This window comes from Eurosta solidaginis, chromosome 3 (genome assembly GCF_040869045.1).
Source record: "Eurosta solidaginis isolate ZX-2024a chromosome 3, ASM4086904v1, whole genome shotgun sequence".
Taxonomy (NCBI): domain Eukaryota; kingdom Metazoa; phylum Arthropoda; class Insecta; order Diptera; family Tephritidae; genus Eurosta; species Eurosta solidaginis.
The window spans coordinates 91,764,275-91,787,172 of record NC_090321.1 but is presented as its reverse complement, the minus strand read 5'-3'; the positions used below and the strand labels follow the sequence as shown (position 1 = coordinate 91,787,172).

Below are 22,898 nucleotides of genomic sequence, written 5' to 3'. Positions count from 1 at the left end.
GTTAAGCTCATGAATTCTTAAAACTATTAAGTTTAAATGAATTGAGCTAAAAATCTTAAATGTGTTGCTGAATACCAGAAACGTTAAGCAGAAATACAGATAAAAATCCCTTTAACATTAGTGAGCAAACAATTTTCGACCTAAATTTTCCACTTCCATGATTTTGAATCTTATACTACTTCTCAGATTTTTCCTGCAGAGTAAGTGTATACCAAACAGAAATTTCAGCAACTTTTTCGAAAAACATCTCTTAATTTTTCCGCTTCTGAGCCACTGTGCATCGTAATAAGTTAAAGTAATTTGCAATCTGTCATTACAACAACAATTTCGATACTTGTGTTACTATTACTGTCGAATGTGCAGTGGAAATTTGACAACTGACAGAAGCGTTTGGATCTGTGTTCTAGAAGTGTATACTGTTAAACTTAACGGGGTTTACGAAAAGTTTTCATTGAAAGTGAAATTTGAATATCATTTAAACGATTCCAAGATCTCCTATTCGTCGTATGTGCTATGACCTCACAAACAAAACCCTCATATAAGCTTTGTTGTTGTTTATCATATAAAATTTAAATAACAAAATACAATTCAGCAGCTTACGTATGTATATCAGATGTGCTAAGTTATTGTCAAACAATCAGGCGATTCACAAGGTCTCCTATTCGCCGTATCCACCTCCACATGACGCACAGTGGCATGTTTGCATGATTTTGACGCGAAAATTAATAAATGACTGAAAAATTAATATATTTCATTCAAACCAAGTGTATATGTTTGTATGCCTTACCCCCCATCAGTGTGGATAGGCAAAAAACTTTCTTATAGGCTTATCTTGTTCTTTTGTTCACAATTGAACATACCTATATTTAAATTTCTTGTCTTCTTCAAATCATGAAGCAAACTTTCCAAGAAAATTAACTTTGGTGTAATTCGCTTGAATTAATCTCCTACAAAGTTTGATAAAAAAATTCGAACTTTACTGTAGCATTAATCATACAGTCCATCGTCTCTATTTACTCACTCCCTAAAACAGTACACACGTGGTCTATAACGGCTCTATCCTTTTACTTTTGGCCACGTTCTGCAACCCACATCTCATACAACTCCCTCTTTGTTTTCGTCATTATATCAAAACGGGGACCTACGGGGATGAAGAATCATTTGAGTTATATGTAATGATATTTAATTATTGTAGAAGTTCAAAAATTATTGTGGTACAGCGTGGTTCAAACTTTTGGCAGGCTTTTCTTTTCACAGTTTTATATATTTTCAGCACAAAAATAATACACATTAAAAAAGTCATAATTTCGTATAAAATACTCAACCAAAAAAATTTTGAACACTTGTACAATAATATAAATACGTTTGGATTTTAAATAACCAAAAAGTATTTTAGCTTTTGTTTCACCACAAAGTTTTATTTAATTTTAAACCACGCGTTATTTCACTTCCGTAAATTGTACTACTTAGCGAGTCACGAACAACTCACAGTTTGACAGCAGATTATTCAATGAAGAACAATAATTATAAGAAATGATAATTACCGTTATATAATGTGGGCATTTTAAAAGCCAACTGCATTCAAATTTCAAAAAAAAAAAAATACTTGAAAATTTTTACTTTTTCGCGTCTAAACCAAGCAAAAATGCCACTGTACGACGACGGCCGGCCGTGATTTTTATTACTGATGCAACAAGTTTTTACAAACACATAGAACATGGTAAGGTACTCAGGTTTACGTTGAAAACAGGTTCTTTTTAGGGTTTTGGTAGGATTTACTTGAAGTAATGAACTGTAAACAATATATTAAATAATATATTAACATGAACAAAATTAAAATAACATAAAATAGAGCAAAGTGAAATAACATAAAATTTAAATAAATGATACAAAATTAAATTAAATCGATTTTTTATCATTGAGCTATCAACAAGTTTCGGATTTAGCATCGAAAAGTTATTGATATGTCAACAATATGATATCGAGTTTTTATTGGATTGTTACCAATTTCTTATGGGAAGGTTATCGAAAAGTCATGGATTTGTTATCAAAAAGGTGTCTATTACTTACCAAGAAGTTACCGAATATTATAAAATTTAGATTCATTTGTTATAAATAGATTTTTTATCAGAGTGTTATCAATTGCTTATCATCGTGTTTTGGAATAGTTATCGACTTTTTATCAAAAATCTCTCGATTTGTTATCGACAGGATTTCTTATCAGAGCGTTACCAGCTTATTATAGGCATATTTTCGATTTGTTCACGATGACTCGTCGGTTTTTTATGATACAAATACCTATAAAATTCTAATATAAATTCGATGACAAATGTAACCCTTTAAGAAGAAACATATAACTCGCCAATTTAAAACCTATAAGTCGACGATTATTATTCGTTATCTGCACCTGAGCACCTGTATGTTTACACATCGAACGTCATGAGTACTTGGTACTTACTACGCCTTTTTTATGTTTCTCAGCAAAATATTAAAAACGTTCAATGCTATTATTTGCTTCGAGGACGTATCATCTTGTTCAGAGCTAAGCTGACATAGACCATTTATAAACCGCCAGCTGAGATAGGGTAATCTTCCACCCAACTGAACATATAAGACATTTTTGGATCATACAGATGTTTGCTCTTTAATTTTTCAGACGATTAGTAGCAAATTACAAATACCTAAAATCTCGGTATTGCTTACCTTGTAATTCCGGGATTGTCGGGACGTAAAAAGCACAAAATCCATAGTATATATGTACATACGAAAATAAGCATCTTGCATATAATATTCTATCAACAAACACAATATATAATAAATTTATTTTTCACGAAAAGTGCTAAGCATAACACATCACAATATAAAAATCTAAAACTAGCATTAAAATTAAATCTAAAAAACTTAATCATTAAATACATTGTTTTTATTGTTGGCTGTACTATTATTAAAACTTACAAAGCGAATTTGAACTAAAGCGTGCAAAGCCAAACTCTGCCATTATTGTTAACTAGCGATACTTTTTACAAAAAATATGCATTTAACCTAAAATTTCTTAAAATTCGAAAGGGCTAAAAAATTGCATAGCTAAGCTAACTAATTCAGCAGACAAAATTTTGTTTAATGTTATATATAATTCATATATGTATGTATGCGTTCACATGTTTTATGTAATTTTTATTATCACTAACTACCAAATAACTACCCAGTGGGATGGTGACATACACAACTAATATATACTTATGTATGTTTTATTACTATCATTTTCTTAATATTCGAGGATAGTCTCAAAGCTTCCGGATTAACTTGTAAATTATGTTAAAGTAGCCCTGCAGACAAAAGGCAAACTACTCAACGAACATTTCCAGTTGTAAATGCGAAAGGGTCACTTGAAAATAAGAACAGGCAATTGTAAATGAGAAGCCGTCATATAGAAATGAAAATAATTACTTGTAAATGAGAAAGCGCCAGTTGGAAATAAGATTTGTTAATTGTAAATTAGATTAGTCACTTGTAAATTGGAAAGCGGCAAATGTAAATGCGAAGGCGTCAAATTAAAATGAGAAAAGTCAATTGTAAATGCGAAAGCGTCCTTTTGATATAAGAAGAGTCTTTGGAAAATGAGAGAGCGTCAAGCTAAAATGCGGAAGAGATATTTCTATTTGATACCAGTGAGTTGGAAATAAGAAAGCTTCAGATACAAATGCGTAATCGTCATATGGTAATGATAACAGTAAGGCATTCCAACATGCAACATAGTTCTATGGAAAACCCCCTCATTTCATGATATGTCAATCGGAAAGCGGCAAATGTAAATGCGAAGGCGTCAAATTAAAATGAGAAAAGTCAATTGTAAATGCGAAAGCGTCCTTTTGATATAAGAAGAGTCTTTAGAAAATGAGAGAGCGTCAAGCTAAAATGCGGAAGAGATATTTCTATTTGATACCAGTGAGTTGGAAATAAGAAAGCTTCAGATACAAATGCGTAATCGTCATATGGTAATGATAACAGTAAGGCATTCCAACATGCAACATAGTTCTATGGAAAACCCCCTCATTTCATGATATATCAATCGGAAAGCGGCAAATGTAAATGCGAAGGCGTCAAATTAAAATGAGAAAAGTTAATTGTAAATGCGAAAGCGTCCTTTTGATATAAGAAGAGTCTTTAGAAAATGAGAGAGCGTCAAGCTAAAATGCGGAAGAGATATTTCTATTTGATACCAGTGAGTTGGAAATAAGAAAGCTTCAGATACAAATGCGTAATCGTCATATGGTAATGATAACAGTAAGGCATTCCAACATGCAACATAGTTCTATGGAAAACCCTCTCATTTCATGATATGTCAATCGGAACATAGGCAACTTCCCATTTAGTGTTATTGTGCTTAGAGGATGTGCCCATTGCCACAATATAGCTTATACTTATTTTTATATTCTAATTACAAATTACGTTTTCTCATTTTCATTTGATGCTTTCTTATTTACATTTGCAAAAATAAGGAAAAAACACAATTCAAACCAGCTGGGACTTTTAGGAAACTAGTATTCATCTAGTATACAACTAGTAGGTTTGACTGCAGGGAATGACTTAAAGATCATAATTTTCAGGGTTAATATATATAGCTTTTGCCTTTTCATAGTATTTTGTCTTTTTCTTGGCCTAAACTTTCATTTTTACCTTCGCCTCCCTTGTCTCTTTTTCTTTATTCCCACTATTCTTGCCGAAACACTCTCCAAGGGTTAGGGGAGTGCTTCGGATTAGGACAGTCCTTTGCCGGTACACTCTGATATTAAGACCCTCTGCTAATACCCCTAATGTTTCGGGCACGATTTTTTTACCCCTCGGATCTTTTCGTCTGTGGATTTTGCTCACTTCTTACGACCCTGCCAGCATTTTCTCCACACAAGTCACTTAGCGAAACGATATATATGTAGATACGAAAGCGACACAGAATTTCGATAAGAATAGAAGTTACCAAAATGAGAAGAAGAAGAGTGTCGTAGTAAGTCGTATTTTTGTATCACGCATTTACTAATTCGACAGGATATTTAGAGAAGTTGAAATTGGCAAAGAAGATTCAAGCTGATATTAGAAAATCTTTCGGCAGAAGTGGATGGAAATCTCGGAATACATTTGATAGGCAAAGAGTGATACAAGAAGAACAGGAAGCACCTCTGGGAAGTCAAGTTAATAAAAAATTCGATTGAATTCGTGCCCCATAAAGAAAAGTGTGAAAGTATATTCTTGCGAATAAATGGATTTGAAAAACATTTTGGGGTTTGCTCAAGTTTTTTGATATTTAAAAAAAGCTGTGGATCATTCAACACAATGAAGCTTTTATTCAAGTTCAGGAAATAAAAAACATTTCATTGAAAAAAATACATTTAATTGAAATAAAGGGAAATTCAAAACGTAGGTCTTGACACAGTGAGTCGGACTTAAAAGTCAGTTTCGATGTGTTAGTGAAAATGTTTTAAGTATTAGTCACACAGACATGACTCTGGCTGAATCGTGAAATTCAAAATCAGTTAAATTTTGACGGCGAGTCAAAGCGTACACAGGTGACTCGTGAGTCATAGATAGACCGATTACAATTAACTATCGCCTTAGAAATTGTAGAACGTATCGAATTATCTACCTCTTAGCGAAAGGCGATAAAATTATCTGAAAGTTGCTGGCAGGGACGTGCATATCTAAATAGTGAATACTTTTTATACTTTTTTTATTATAATTTTCTGTTGGTTTATTAACATTAATAATTTTTCATCGTCCTAATTTTCTTGGTTTTGATATTCGTCCCCCTCTTTATTTCGTCCTATTGTTTATCTTATTCTAGCTCTGTGTCTTCGTATTTATCTTCCTTATTGCTTTTTTATATTTGTGTTCGAATTCATATTTTCTTTCATCTTTATTTTTACATATGCGTTCTTTTTGACGGTTTTGATTCTACAGAGGAAATCCAAAAATATAAATTTTCTATATTAATTCTAACGCCGCTCATTAAACTTTAAAAACTTTGCCTACCCTGCGCCAGTGACAAACCCGATTAACTCTTTAGTATTGATATGAGAGGAGGTTAAGACCGACCTACACTTATAATATTTGGTGAATGATTTGAAACTTTCTCCTAGAAATTTGAGGACCTACATATTTTTATAACAGAGTCGAATCAGGTGAATTTTTTCTGAGAAGTACTTCATGGCAGAAATATACTCTACTTGCAGGATTTGTCTAACCACTGCTGAAATTTCCCCCCGTTTAAAAAAATTGGTAAAATGTTCCATAAGTTCACCATGCTTTGAGAATAAATATAAATAAAAGTTTTATAGATGGATCCTCTTAGATGCCAAAACTATATTGTTTATCTTCCTGAGGCTTCTAGTAAAAAAAATAAAATATTTTTGCATAGAGGGGCTCCACTCCTCACGCCGAAAATTCCAAAACTTTAAGAACAATTTACTTGAGTACTATAATTAATAATTTTGTGGCATGGTTAAGTACCATAAAAGAATTCACATTCACCACTATATATTACCTCGAAGGTGCTCTAGGTTACTGTCACTCACTGAATTGTGTGAATGCTTTTATATCATACGAACTTTGGCTGATAGGGGAAAAATTGCCGCTGTTCTCAAGTGCCCGTGGAATTTGTTCCCAGGTTGAAATAGTTACAGTTAGTAATAAAAGTTATTCGGTCTTTCACGAGGAGCTTTTGAAAGTGTAAGCCTAGTTTTGAAGGGCTACTAAACATTTTGAACATCCCCAATTTATCTGCTTAACGAGATTAGCAAATGAATAATTCTAGATGTATATTTTTTCTCAGAAATAATATTGTTTTGTTGTGAAACAGTATAATAACAGAATAAATTAGGGATGAAACCCATCTCTGCAAAACATTTAATGATTTAAGCGTACATTAATTTCCGGAAGCTTAAAAATTAGGAGCTACTGCTATTTCAATACACAAATTCTTAGACGTATATAAGTATAATAAGTAACGACCTAAACGTCTATTTATATACCGCACACATAGATCAAAGCAGCGATCAACTCAAAAATCGTTAATTAATTTCGCCATATACGCCAATAGAATTTTTAGTTTTTACCAACCCCTTTTTTGAAACAATAATGAAACTAACGTTTAGCAGAGTATACTGATAGGCGGGTATTGAATTGGTGAATCTGGTAATATGCATACCATCAAAATGTCCGATGTTTGATGACTTGGTCTACTAGGTGTGCGATATCTAAAAATTTTACATCGTCACATGGTTATCGTGAAATTAATCATTTCATATCTGTAAATAATATAAAGTGGACGAAATTCAATAATTGTTGGTCTTCTAACTTCTCAATTACACTGCTCTATCAAACTATACTTTAAATTTTCCCACTGGGTACTCGATGCCCCTAAAAGTAGATATTATTTTCATTTTACAATATAAATATGTATTAATTAATATTTGTTAACTAAGGTAGTTTTATTGGCAAAGGCTTAAGTCTTTTAGCGCTTAGCAAGTGGAACAGGCATTCATGTATGTTTATTTATGTATAACTATATATATATAGTATATGTATGTATTAGGGCGGGTCGATTTTCTGCCTATAAAAAAGCATATGTGGAAAGTGTTATTCAGCGGGTGGATCACTTGCGGAATTGCCTTTTTTTGGGATAACTTCAAAATTTGCTTTATAATTGAAAATTAAAAATGTTTTCCTCGTTTTGAGATCTTTTCAGAATAACTTCAATACTTTGTTGGCATCAGTTCGGGACTACTAGGTCAAAAAAGTTTCGAAATTATTTTCGGATTAATTTCTCGCCTGCTTTGGAATCGGTATTCGGATCATTACAAGATCGTTTAGAAACCTTTTCGGACTAATTTGCATTTTATTTTATCATTATTATCATTTTGGTATTATTCCGGAATAATTGAAATATAATTTTCGGAATCATATAGGGACTACTTCGGTAAAACTTAACGGTGCTTATTCCTTAACCTCTTATATTTCAAGTACAATAACTTTTAAGTTTTCTTTAAATATTGCCATATCCGTTTTGGATGTATTTCTTTCTTGCACTTTAATAAATTATGGATTGCGAGATACCAAATGCGAGCGCTGAATATAACTCGGACGACACTAAGTCAAGTAGAGATTGGTAACTAGCAGGTGCACGCAAGAGAAAGTTCTGGTAGTAGTGGGTCCTGTTTGCCAAAAGGGTAGATATAAAACCTAATTTAGATTAAATTTTTGCCTAGCCTCTTTCCTTTGATAACCATACTGTATGATAATATTGAGGGTTTAGGTTAGGTTGGACTTATTAAGGTTTTAGAGCAACCGAATTTCAAATATCGGTTGTGATATAGAAATAAAACTCCTTTTAAATTAAGGTAAAATAAAAAAGATGGGTTTGATGGTGAATGAGGACAAAACTAAGTACCTGCTGTCATCCATCAAAGAGTCAGCGCATACGCGCCTTGGCAACCACGCTACTGTTGGCAGCCATAATTTCGAAATAGTAAAAGACTTCGTTTATTTGGGAACCAGCATCAACACTAGCAACAACATCAGCACTGAAATCCAGCGAAGAATCAATATTGCCAATATATGCTACTTTGGACTAGGTAGGCAATTGAAAAGTAAGGTCCTCTCTCGGCCAACGAAAATCATACTCTACAAGTCACTTATCGTACCCGTCCTGCTATATGGGGCAGAAGCATGGACCATGACAACAGCAGATGAGGCGGCTTTGGGAGTGTTCTAGAGAAAAGTTCTTCGAAAGATTTATGGACCTCTACGCGTTGGCGATGGCGATAAGCTTACGTGGTAAGGGTAGTTAACTTGGGCAACATGAAAAATAATGGTGACGTAGATATATGTAGTTACTTAGAGAGTCGTTGCGTAGCAACTATGTAGATATATAGTTTCGAATGAGACCAACCCCATCTATGGATAAAACCTCCGGAGATCTCAGTGAGTCGTGGCCGACGCAATTTCGCCTGGTTCTGGCCAAAGCTGGGTAATCAAGCATAATAAAGCGATTCGATTACGCCACCTCATATATTTATATATATGTATGTACATATATGTATGTATATTGAAACGTGCCGAATGTATTTCCGTTGATCAGTGCTCCGTCAAAACTCCAATGATGAGCCTCTAATTATAAGCTAAAATGTATTTATCTTCAGGTTCAGATTCAGGTTCAATCCCACTCCCCAGAGAACAGGCTTTGAAGACATTCAAGGTAGAATCGAAACAGCTGTCGCCTTGTCCGTCCTGATGTCACGTTGTTTAAATTTTTCCCAAATTATGAAATATTTTTTTTTTCGTTTTTTAATGATTTGTAATAAAGTAAAAGTGTTTTTTTCTTAAAATTCAACGCTACTAAGGATTTTGAGTAGCTGAACTCCAAATTTTAAAAAAATATACATTACAACAGAAAATTTCACCTTAACGGCCACCAAAGATCCTGCCAGTGATAAGTTTCAGAGCATTTTATATCAGCAAAAATTTAATTCGTTACAAATTAGCCATAAAATCCTACGGAGTTCTGGCTTATATAAATTGCAGCAAAGACGATGGCATACACGTTGTTCGTAATTTTAATTGCATTTACTTTATTTTATTATAAAAATACTTTAGAATTAGGGGTTAAGGAATTAAAAATTCAGTCTTATAAGTTGTTCCGCTTACCAATTTAGCTGTATTCATATTTTCAGTTAATATCTTTGTGCGATACTCATTTTCTTTTTCAAATTTGGTTTCTCAAAATCTACAGCTGTGTCCACTGAAATAAGAGTGTGTAATTATGAAATGTCTCACACCACTTATTTTTTTTAAATAATGATCTGTAATGATCCTACCTTTGAAGCAATTTTATAGAAATCAAATATTACAGCGTTATTTTTTAAGCACTGATCTATTATTTAGTTATGTGACTGATTTTACTTTTTTTGAGAGATCATTAAAATAGTGACGCTACCAATAAATTCGCAAAATTAACATTAGACCAAAATATCTGATTTTTTGAAATTGATTTTGAATTAAAACATTTTTTATGACCCCCCGAAAATTATGCAAAATGTCATTTTAAGTGGTAAAACGTACCAACGATTGAAGTGAATCGTCAGTTGATCCACCTATCCGGATTCGTGAAGAGGAGTTAAGCAAATAAGCATGGAAATGATTTGTTAAGCAATATATTTTCACGGAGCGCTGTTCAGAAAGTATGCAGATGATTTTCCAAAGTTTATATAAGATAGCCTTTGAGAAAACAAGTAAGATGTCACATATACCCGATTTTATATAAAAAGATCCTAGTAGAAAGGCAAGAATATTTACTCGTCGTAAAGTTCCAAAACAGTTTTTGGAGCATTTGTGTGATGTCATCTATGCGTGAAATATAATACACGATGTACCTTGGCGGCTTTAAATAATAAAAAACTAGGAGTAATTTTACTTTCAATTGTGCGAAACCAGTGTATTGGTCTAATACTATAATATAACCTATCCGAATTGATGAAAATTATACACAACCCTTCTCTGAAAAGGTATTTTTTTTTTTTAAAAGGTTTTGTAACAGTACCAGCACTCATAGGATCTAAATCTAAACTCTGATTTCTGGATAGTGACATTAAGCTAATTGGGGGTCAGTTTAATTTCCTGACTTCAATCTCATAGATGAAACTCTACACCGTCATTGAGAATGCTACGTCGGAGACAATCCATAGAAATAAATTAGGACCATAGTCCAGCATGGAAATTCGTTGACCCTGTCCAAAAATTACAAGTGTCTCGATATAAATAAAACCCAAAATGTTTTTTTTTTTTATAACAATTTTCAATGTTTGGTTTTTGAAGTTTTTTTGTAAAGACTAAAAATTGGCCGTTCGAGTGTTTGCTAAATCTAGCCTAAACCACTGCTGAGCAGTTTTATTTTTACACAGTTTTTTCTCATGTGTTATTGTCGGCGTTTGCATATCCGAGCAAATAGCAGTAGAAGACATAATAAAACGCTATGAAGCAAAGAGCGAAATATTAGGTAATAAGCCATTATCCGCCGAATAAGTCAAATGCGTATGACGTATGAAGGAAAGCAGTAATGTGGAAATGTAAACAAACAATTGTATATAAGCGAAACTATGCATATTAGGGTGGGTCGATTTGTATGGATGAAAGTTAACCGATATCGCGCTATCAATTTTTCGATAGGATTTTGGCTCAGGAAAAAAGTTCCACCACACATGCCCAAAATTTTCGAACTTGCGAAATTTCATTTTTTTTTTACTTTTTTCGACTTTGATTTTTAAAATTTTTTTTCGTGATCTGCTAAAAAAATGTTTATTTGTATACCCTGTATACATGGAAATTTTTCAACCAAATCAAAATTTTTTAGTAGGTCATGAAAAAAACCTTAAAAATAAAAGTCGAAAGAAAAGTAAAAAAAAAAATGAAATTTCGTAGGCTTGAAAAATATTTTTTCGGGTATGCGTAGTGCAACTCTTTTCCTGAGCTCAAATCCTGTCGAAAAATCGATGGTGCGATATCGGTTAATAAATCGACCCAGTCTAATGCATATAATAACAGACACTAGTTAACCAATGGACAGCTGTGACGTCAGAGGTAGAGGTTTACGCCGATCACTTTATCGGCGGCGGCGTGGGCGGCGCGCCGGCGTACGCCGGTGTTCTTGCTTTAAAAAGCTTGATTTTTCTATTTAAAAAAATTTATATTTAGGAAAGGTATTGTTTCTATGTATTTAAGGAAATCAACGCGTTGGCCATTTCGGAAAGATCCGGGATTTTTGCCTCTCAAACCGTTCAAAAATTTTCAGGAGTAGCTCCTTGAAATAGAGATATATAATATAGCCACACTTTCGTCTGCATATCTCGTGCAAAGCGTAGTTTCACCTAGGGTTAACTCCTAATAATCGTCGAGAACACAATTCTTTAAATCATTTGTGGTTTCTTGGCGGTCACGCACAAAGGCGACTTACGGTTGCTATTAATGGTCTATTAATACTGGCAAAGGGCGCATCCAGTTTTTTCGAGCTACAATTCCCGATGATTAATAGCTACAATTCCCGATGTGCGAACAGTAGCAACCCCGACCACCAGTCGCTACCACGCCTCCTGAGCCTCACACCATATGCCAGCACAGAAGCTATAGGACTGCGACTTCGAACTCATATGTACCTTCGGCGACGTCACTTTCCTAGGTGTAGCTCCTACGACTTTCTAACGGATGTTTTTGTCGCGCTGTGCTGCCGAGCTACACCAGAGAAACACCTCGAAACGTTAGAGAGTGACTATTCGGCCACGGATGCCGCCCTCGAAATCATAAGCAGTCTAAGTGGATGTCATTGCGTAACTCATGGGCGCATCTATATATATATAATATTACAAGGACCCTGGATACAATTTTTAAAATGTAGACCAAAGTTTGCAGACGTTTGTGTTCACAACATTGATTTCAGTAGTCTTCGTTAAATCAAAGCGATATTTTAGAATGAAAGTCGGCCGATTGTATGTTGAAAGATGTTAACTGTTGTTTTCCGGCCATATGATATAAGAGCTCATTATGGATGACCACGTAGCTTCAGTTTTCAGACTAGTTCGGCTGCCCACTACGATAGGGTAGTAGCACACACGGTCATTAGTTCGACTGTCTTGGGAAAGCTTTTGCTTCACCACTTTGAGTGTTCTTGCGAAGGACAAAGCCTCATCTGGTAAATATATGTGCCTACGTATTCACATTTGTAAAAGGAGCCGTAAGGTGTAGGTGATATTTAAACTTGGTTGATAGGCTATAATAAATGTGATTCACTCCAAGGGATTAGTTTTAGATAGGGCCGCCAACTTTAGGAAATGTCAAACGGGGAGACTTGGGTGTTGAAGAATGAAGTGTGAAAATCAAAATTAATATTTCAGACGCTATTGTATAGTTTCGCAAACAAACAACAGATGTTTGAATGTAAGCCCAAGTGATTTTTCAAACCCTTCTCATACGTACATATATCCTCAACTTAAGTATGAGGTAGAATCATTTCAAAGGAGTTTTTATACCCCTAGAACCTACCAAACGATTTTGCATCACTTATTTCGCTTATTCTTTCAGCCAATCGCAATATAATTTTTTTTTTGAAATCGGCACCTTTTTTGGGTATTTTGCTTTTTTTAACAACTTGCGAACAATTTGAAAATATATTCGCCTTGAGTAATTTTATTTGAATTCATTGTTCATTATTAATTTTTTGAAAAAAAAAAAAAAAAAAAATATATGCAAAGTGAGCATATAAATTTACTATATAACTTTTCCTTTAATAAATTGGTGAATTGGGTGATGCAAAGTCCGTGTTAATCTGATATCAAAAACGCATGTTCTTTTATATAACTTTTAAACAGTTAGAAAGAGTTAAATTTCGCAATTAGTTCCTTATAACTGGCAGTGATGTGCATCCGTTGATACCACTTTCGACCATATCCGATCAATTTTCGACATGAACAATAAATGGCCTAAACAGTCTTAAACGAGTAGAAAATATAGCAACGCGCCGGACGCCGCCGCCGCCGTGCTGATATTTTTGACACTCGGCGGAGGCGTGCGAAAAACGGCCAAAATCGGCGGCGGCGGTAGCGTTTATCGGCGGCGTATATTTCTAGTCAGAGGTACTACTTTTTCTCAATCACAAAATCGGTCGGAATTTTCCGCAAATGGGATTTTCTTTTTTTGTAGGCCTCCTACAAATCGACACGCTCTAATGTATATATTGTAAGTAGGTATATGTAAATGTGTATATAGGTAGATGTGTAACTATTTTACAAGTGTTATTTAGACATTATCAAACGTCTGTCGTTCAAAGTTTGCTAATAAAAGCATTTCAACCGCCCGAAGCTGCAATATACAATTAAGGCACCAGCACCGCTGTTAACCTCTTATAATTTGGTTATGGAATTTTAATTTTTGAACATCTTAATGGTATGAAACTTGTTTAATAATATGAAGGTTGTTCTCGTGACTCTAGAATCTCATAACTGCACTGATGATTCATGGTGATCCTCAGGGATTGATAAGGCAGTGGTTTACCCTCACTCAGATTCGCAGTGACATAGATGATATAAGTTTCCCCTGGCGTTAAATTGAAAATTGTATGTGTTTCTAGTGATGAACTGTAAAAGAAATATTTAAGGCATTGTAAATCTTTGAATTTTATTTTTTTTATAATTAGAGCAGCGTACAACTACACATTTTCAAATGCATTTGAGAAATGGGCAAATGTATTTGAGAAAAGTATTTCCTACTGTTTTTGATTGTTCTGAAATACATTTGTCTATTTCTAAAAATCATTTGCACTATTCTCAAACATTTTGCTCTTTTCTCAAATTTATTTTTCCATCTATCAAATACATTTACCCGTTTCTAAAGCTTTTAAGAAATTTTATCAATATACCCCAACTAAGTAAGTCTGAGTGAACTAAGATACAAAAGACTGATTTGTTAAGGCTAAACTCAAGATTTTTGAGATTTTTGGAAAATTTTATTTCGATTCTACACTTCCTTTATTGACCCGCCTCATCAACCTAAAATCTTTCCCAATTATTTGAGAAAAAAGCAAAAGCAATTTGAGAAATGCGCAAATTTTTCTAAAAAATATGCAAATCAATTTGATAAAAGGATTTAATAATTGCTTTCGATACGCGAAATAATTTAGAAAGGTAATCTATTTGGTCGATAAGCTCTTTTCTTGCATGTACTCGTATGTAGGGGCTCATGGGTTTGCCTCAAAGCAGACCTCGACAAAGCAGCCTTGGCAGTTGAGGCTTCAACTGATGGTTTGGGTGAAGGTAAATTAATTAGTTCGAGCAAGACATTCTTCGTTCGCCTTGTATAAAGGAGTGCCTTCCTCCTATTTTTTATATTATTTTTATTGTATCGATTTTTTGTTGATATATTTTATAAGTTTTACTTGTAGTCATTCCTAATAAAAACCTTAACCCTTGTGGATAAGACAAGTCTGATATCTTCAGCATAGGCGCCAAAATAACCAATAAAACCATGTACGAACTACCTATACTGATTGTAGCAGTATACGTATGACAAGAGAAAATGAAAATTTAGTTACATACATTCTCTTATCCTGTAAAATGCTGCCAAACGCTAAAAAGTAGGCATCTTGAAAATCCGGGCAGGCAGTTGACGGATGAGATATAACACTTGCTTTTTACATAATGATCTAAATTTTGCTGTCATCCATTCAAATACAATATTGATATAAATACAAACAAGCATACTTAAATAAATATCTATGGGGAATTAAACTCACCTCTTCGTTCGTTCAACACATTTTATGGAGTCAAATAGGGGATGTTGCATTACACGCTTTCCAAAATCGAGGCAATAATTTGTGTAATCAATAGAACTACGATTACGTTGAGGTAAATTGAACACAATTATGCAGTATCTGTATGTCATAGACCCGAGCATAAAAATAACGCCAGCCAATGTAAAGTGCCCCATCAAAGACAAGCCAAATGGATTCCAAAAAATTGCAACAATTAAATCAGCATATTGCGAACAATATAACGGCATATAAACGAGCCACAAAAACCGCCAAAAAATTAATGCAACCCATCCATGCACACATACATCCATACGCAGGCGATATTGTTGGCGGTGCCGCAGAATAGTTTATGGTCCGTATCCATATATATATATTAGTTATTGTTGTTTTTTATTGTTAAATATATACGTAATGAAAGAGAAAATTGTTATGTGTATAAATAACCGTTGTTTGATGCAAAAAATCGACATATCTACGTAAATATGTTTATTTGTATAGGAAATATCGGCAAGGCGTTCTAATGCGCAGCAATTAATGATATTCGACAAAGGTTTATGACGGGCAACAACAAGTGTACATACAGAAACAAAAGAAAAGATTTTAAGGACTCCTTGAAATCTTTATATGAAAGGATGGACAGACTTTTATATCGTAGTAGTTATCAAAAATATTTTGTATGGCTATAGTTATCCAATGTTTTTTCCGTTTCGGATATTTTTAAGCGGTCGATGCTTTTTAAAGTCGATGAAAAAAATCTGGCTTATTACATAATCTATAATAAATCTTATAAAATAAAGTCGCTAAATGTCATTGTACGTATATCACTTCACACAGAATGTTCCGATTTTAAGACGGGTTTTTGCATTTGAAAGCCTAGCTACGTTAGATGGATATTTTCAATATAATTTGAAAGTGTATATTATAGGGGCGTGGCAAATTGCCAAAATGTAGTAAAAAATCATAAAATTTTTGTTTGCACAGCTATAACTCATAAACGGATGGATGGATTTAAAAAATTCTACTTTGCAGTAAAACGTTGAAATATTAACTTCTTTCGGCATCAAAGAAATACTTGATTCCTTTCTTATATCAGTCAAATTGTTTAAACAAAAGTAACATTTTTACCAAAAAATTCAGTGTGTGTGGTTGTTCGCTGTTAACTGTGCGCGCAAATTGGTTTGAGTGAGGCATGTTGCGTCACATACGTTCATACATAGATAGCAATCGCGCGTTATTTAACATCGGGAGCACATTTATATGTATGGATGTATGTATGTATTTTCGTTTCATATCAGTTTGACATATGTATGTACATCAGACATCGGCGTTCATAGATCAATTATTAAGACAAACAGGTTACGCTCTTCACACAGACAGGTTGCGCTCTTTGCTTACCAAATGATTTATTCGTCGCTGAACAAGTGTTCGCGCAGCGAATGTTAAAAATATCCATGAATGTACGTAAAATTTATATAGTTAGCATAGAAAATTGTTTGCTTTGCATATTGCGCATCAAAAAAATAGAAGTCTTTGTTAGTTGCAATTGGTTCGCGCGATCAATGCGCTCTCACTTACCTATACACTTGCATTTACAAATCTGCCTACGCATGATGTACATGCATGTTTATGCGTATTGCCAAGTTAATGCATACATCTCTTGAAAAATATTCTTTCATTAAAAATATTGAACACTTCCTTAAAATTCTTAAACGAAAGTTTTATTTTTTGGTATTTTTGCATGTATATGCTAATATTTGTGCACTAAGGAGATTTAATTCTTCAATATATTTTTTATGCTAATTTATATGCTGATCGTAAAGACAAATTAAATGAGTATCCATTTTGAATGTTTTTTATGGCAGCCCTAAAAGAATCATTTTAAAGCGAACAGTTAGTTTTCACGAATTTTCTTATTAAAATTTCTACGTACGTTGTTTAAGCTGTGCTTATAATTTATTTTATCACTACATAGTATAAAACAAAGTCGCTTTTTCTGTCCCTATGTCCCTTTGAATGCTTAAACCTTTAAACCTACGCAACGGATTTTGATGCGGTTTTTTTAATAGAGTGATTGAAGAGGAAGGTTTATGTGTATAACAACGTCCATTAAATAGTGGAGAAATACTGTTATTTTTGAAGTTTCTAATGTGATGTATATATATAAAAGAAAGTGGTGTTAGTTACACTATTTATAACTCAAGAACGGATGAACTCATTTGGCTGAAAATTGGTGGAGAGGTAGCTTAGAACCAGGAGCCGAACATAGGATACCCTTTATACCGTTCTGGCTAGGGTCTTGAGATCAAAACGTTGACCTGATGTGTTTGTACAAAATGGGTATAAAATGGAAGCTGTTTATGAGAACTTTGATTCGGGGTATTTTTCTTACCCATGGGTGACTAGGGTCTCGATATATAGGCGAAATCGTGGACCCGGATACCCCTAAAATGTGTTTATAGAATATGGGTAACAAATGAAAGCTGTTGATGAGTGCTTTAGTACAGGGTAGTTTTCATACCTATTGGTGACTAGGGTCTCGAGATATAGGCCAAAACGTGGACCCGGGTACCCCTAGAATGTGTTTATACAATATGGATAAAAAATGAAAACTGTTGATGAGTGCTTTATTACAGGGTAGTTTTCATACCTATTGGTGACTAGTGTCTCGAGATATAGGCCAAAACGTGGACCAGGGTAACACTAAGATGTGTTTTTACATTATGGGTATCCAATTGAAGCTGTTAATGTGTGCTTTGGTACAGAGTAATTTTTGTACCGCTGAGTGACTGGGGGCTCGAGATATAGGCCAAAATGTGAACCCGGATACCCCTAGAATGTGTGTGTAATATGGATATCAAATGAAAGCTATTGCTGAGAGCTTTAAAGTAATTTTCATTGTGCTAATCGATTTAGTCGCATCAACCTGACAAAACTGATAAATATGCATGCGAAGCCGAAACGAAGGCATTAATTAATAATACGCACATACCTATTTACATACTTCCTATTCGATTTGCCCGAAATTTGGTATATAAATTTGCCTATATCGGTATTTACGATCCTGGGACTGAGACTCGGCGTGGGGCTGAGATTCGGAATGGGACTGGAACAAAATACATACCACCCTCTGGGACTGGCGATAAGGGATGAAGAAGAATGAGAAGATCTTGAGAAAAGAGAAAAGGAGGAAGGAGAAGGAGACTGAGAAAGAGATAGGGTGAGACGAAGATAGGATAGATAAAGCCAAAAAGACGGTGGGATGAGTGAATAAAAGGATCAAGAAAAAGTGAAGAGGGGGAGAGGGCATAGTTAGACTGGAAAAGCTTATTGCAATGTATGCAGGTAGACCAAATTTAGGCCAGAACAAATTCTGACGGGTCTGCTAGTTATTATATAAGCGTAGCCTTCAAAAATTCAAAAGTGTAAAACTTTCATTAGTGAAAACCTTGATATCACTCAGCCCTGTTAGGTAATGATTACTAATGGTACTGACTACCGATTTATTGATTGATTATTTGCTCTATAAATCCTTTAATGATTACTTGATTTGGTTTTCTATTTTTATTAAATACTTTCCAATTGATTAAAAAAAGTCATGATTGTTTTACTATTATTAAAACAAAAACAATTTCCAACAAGAGCAAGGGAGGCCAATATTGCTCACAAAAGAAATACATATGTTTGACATGTTATTGTTGACTTTTTCTCATTTTATATTTCACCAAATTTTTTCAAAATAAAACAATGAAAATGCAGCGGAAAAATTATTGCACGATCTTTTGGTTTATTGAAATTTAATATATTTAAAGTAATAGTAGGTGTTCTTGCGTGATAAATAAAAAAGTTTTAATTCACCTCAAGTGCTTTTTGTTTTGCCGACTTTCATAACGAATTTACGAAATTACAATGGCGAACGGGTCTATCTCCAAACAATATACATCACCTCAGGTTTCATGTTTGATTTATCTGACAGGTATAGACAACCTAATGTAGGGAAGAGACACCCCTGCGTTTAGTAGGACAACAATAGTATTTGATTCCAAATTCACGAATTTGAGTGCTCTTTAGAATAAAATAATTTAAAAAAAATTTTAAGTTAAAGCTAGAAAATAATTAGGTAGGTCCTAGGTACTAGTCATCACACTACTTATCAATCTAGGGCGTTGATCAGACAACTAAATAAAAGCGTTGGGCGCGTGAAATTTCTAAAAATGTGAGGCGTAGCATAACCTGATTAAGGTTCAGTTGGTTTTACTTATGACTATCAATAGAAATTTGACGCGTTCAACGCTTTTGTTTAATTGTACGATCAACGCCCTAGATTGATGAGGAGTGTGATGACTAGTACCTAAGGCCCTCCTAATTATTTTCTAGCTTTTAGCTTTGTCGCAACTGATTTAGCTATATGTTATACCCTATGGCCATCAGAGGGTGTATAAAAAAACACGGCTAAATTTACTTCATGTAAGTATTGTTTTCAATAAAACCGTTTAACTTAAAATTTTTTTTTTTAATTATTTTATTTTCAAGTTTTTAGTCTTTATTTAATTGCCTATTATTTCTCATTCTATTTAGTTCATTTAGCGACTCATTATTACAAGGACTCTTTCCTGACAATTTGTTACAACCTAAGTCCTCAATACATAGTCCTTCCAAAAACTTTACTCGACTCTGCGCCACGTATGCTTGTCCCTCCTCCAACTCCAAAATATTTTGATGTCACTTCTACCGGACTGTATGTAATATTTTTTCCAAATATGAGCCAAATCGGGCATCATAGGTCACTTTCTATTCATGTATGTATTATGTGTTCCAAATATGGACCAAATCAAATCGGCCCACAAATACGATTTTTGTAAATATCTCGATCCTTGCGCCACCTAGCGGCGATTTTTTTGATAGGTCGCTTTCTATTCTTGTATGTATTATGTGTTCCAAGCATGAGCCAAATCTGACCACAAATATGATTTTTGTGAGTATCTCGATCCATACGCCACCTAGCGGCGAGTTTTTTTTCATAAGTCGCTTTTTATTCTTGCATGTATTATGTGTTCCAAATATAAGCCAAATCGGACCACAAATACGAATTTTGCGAACATCTCGACCCTTGCGCCACCTAGCGGTGATTTTTTTCTTATTATAGCATTGTCATCGGTTTCTGAACTACATTCCAAGTTTCAAGCTTGTAGCTTATCGGGAAGTTACTTAAATTTCAATTACAAGATTCGTTCACAACGGCCGTGCGGCCGTGCATGCGGCCTGCCTGTTAACTCAAGCTAAATAAAACCGTTTAAAATAGATGGCCTCTGAAAACCAAACACGTAAAATCGACCATTTGTATGTACTCACCTCATAGTGCGATTATCTGGTGAACTATACCACGCTATAGTGGTCAGAGAGCAGCGAGTACGCAGCTCAAAAACCGTTATATTCTCTGGCAGCTCAGGGAGATATTTAAAAATTCCATTTGTTGTGACCGCAAGCTGAAAGCAAAGGAATAGTGAAGGATTATATAACTTGTCCACATTAAAATTATTCTCCACACCAGTAGTACTCACCCCCACTTTATTGGCTCGTAGCATCTCATCTTCGTTGCTGGGCGTGAAACGTACAATATAACGCTCACCTTCCTGCACTTCTGACAACCGTATATATGTTGGTCGATATATACCTGATATATTCCCAATAACTCTGCGCTGGCGAAGTATCTTAGCATCAATTTCGCTGCCGCCACACGGTAAAATGAGATAGCGTAGTTGCAGTGCGGTTGTTGGCATAGCTGAAGCCCTGGATTGATTGTAAATTGTTGCGAAACTTCCAGTAGGTATCTAGTGTGTCAATAGATAAGAAAAATAATAAAATATTTCATAAGCGCGAAGTGCATACTATATTAAAATCGAATATGTATGTATAAAAGATCAGTATTTATTCTTGTGTGTATTGGGAACTAAGGAAACAAAGTTCTATATACAATATATATACACGGAATATGACAACAATTTTTTCCAAATTTGCCTTGCCAGGTTTGTAGGCAGAGCATGCTACCACCACACCACGGCGGCCGCCGCTGGACTTGGGCACTTTGGAAAAAACCATATGCATTTAGTTTTGATAAATTGTTCCGCTCCTTTCGTCAAAAGTCGCTCTAGTTAATGTTTCGGTTTTGATACGCTTGAGTGAACTTAAGCAATTTTAATCTACACTTACAATAGGGCATAGCATGGCTCAATTATATGGTTGGCTCATCTCATAAGCTGATTTTATTTATTTCATTGCATGGTCAATGGGATTGTCAAAAGGAGATGACAAACTCAAAAAAAAAAAAAAACAACAAACACATTGGCAACATTTTCTTACATATACAAAATCTGCTAAGTTTTATGTTTCCATTCCAAACCATTCGCACCAACACCAATACACAGATTTTGACAATTTGAACAGACATATTTTGTTATTGCAGGAGAGTAAAGTTAAGAATAAGAGTAAGAGTTCGAGAAGGAGTAGGAAAAAGAGGATAAGAGGAAGAGTAAGAATAATTTTAATATGGGGTTAAGAGTGAGAGTTAAAGAAAGGTCAAGGAAATACAGATGTTGAAGTAATATATGTATAACATTACTGCAAACAACGGATATAAAAAAGTACTCGTAGATAAGCTCACAAAGGCTCATGGCGAACCAAAAAGAAATAATGAAAAGGAAAGTAATAACACTTGGAAGACTAGGACATATACTGGAAGAGCAACATAGAAATTGGCAAACTGTTTTAAAAGATACAATATTAACAAAGAGTTCAAAACATCGAACAATCTAGGGCGAAAACTAAAAGCTAACACTAACTCAGAGGATCCGTTTAGCAGCCATGGCGTATACAACCTTACCTGCGGATGCCAACATAGTTACGTAGAACAAACAGGACGGCACATAAGAACGAAGGTCATAGAACACATTAAAGATTACAAAAAAAAAATTACGGAATCCAACTTTGCGAACCCTATGATCGGAAATTAATGTTCCCCAGCAAACAATAAAACAGTCAGGGTTCTTCACATACAAGCAAGAGGCAGCCGTCTGAACGTAGTCGAAAACATGGAAATCTACAAACAGAAAACATTCGACGGTAGAATAATAAACGAACAGATAAGCACAATTTGTGACGCAATATTTGAGCCTTTAAAACTTGTTTACAAGAACAGAACAACACACAACAACAAACAAACACAAAACAATAAAGGCACCAAAGCAACAAACACGAAAAAAGGTCAAAGGAATAGAACTACTGACTTCTACCCGCCTCAGTCAGTCGAACAAATCGATCAATGAAAACCACCCTCGGTTCGGAATGAACACACAGCCATACATATATATATACAAACATCTATTTTGACAACATTAACTGCGAACTATAAATACAAGACAAACTAAAACAGATCAGAACGAAAATCGACACTGATCGATACTGGTAGCGTGCTCCGCCTACCACACCGAAGATCCTTTGCCCCGGGCAAAGCAACATCAAAAGTTTAGAAATAAGTTTTTTTCAATTTGAAGAACATTTT

General features: G+C 34.4%; 2 protein-coding genes across 3 annotated transcripts in view; one reads left to right on the top strand and one right to left on the bottom strand.

The window, feature by feature from the left end:
* The first annotated feature begins 388 nt into the window (after positions 1-388).
* Positions 389-22,898, top strand: part of Ir60a (Ionotropic receptor 60a) — a 97,601-nt gene continuing 75,091 nt past the window's right edge. The window contains exon 1 of one of the 2 annotated variants that reach the window (XM_067772748.1): positions 389-504. The gene's annotated coding sequence lies outside the window, so the exon portion shown is untranslated. Of the gene's footprint in view, positions 601-22,898 lie in introns of both variants that reach the window. The other variant, XM_067772747.1, reaches the window with a different exon arrangement.
* nord overlaps positions 13,994-22,898 on the bottom strand; it is a 173,379-nt gene continuing 164,474 nt past the window's right edge. Inside the window, exons 6-9 of the mRNA XM_067777113.1 lie at positions 20,902-21,171; positions 20,693-20,826; positions 15,326-15,463; positions 13,994-14,171 (exon numbers count right to left, since the gene is read on the bottom strand). Coding sequence (XP_067633214.1) covers positions 13,994-14,171; positions 15,326-15,463; positions 20,693-20,826; positions 20,902-21,171 — 720 coding nt within the window. The remainder of the gene's footprint in view (positions 14,172-15,325; positions 15,464-20,692; positions 20,827-20,901; positions 21,172-22,898) is intronic.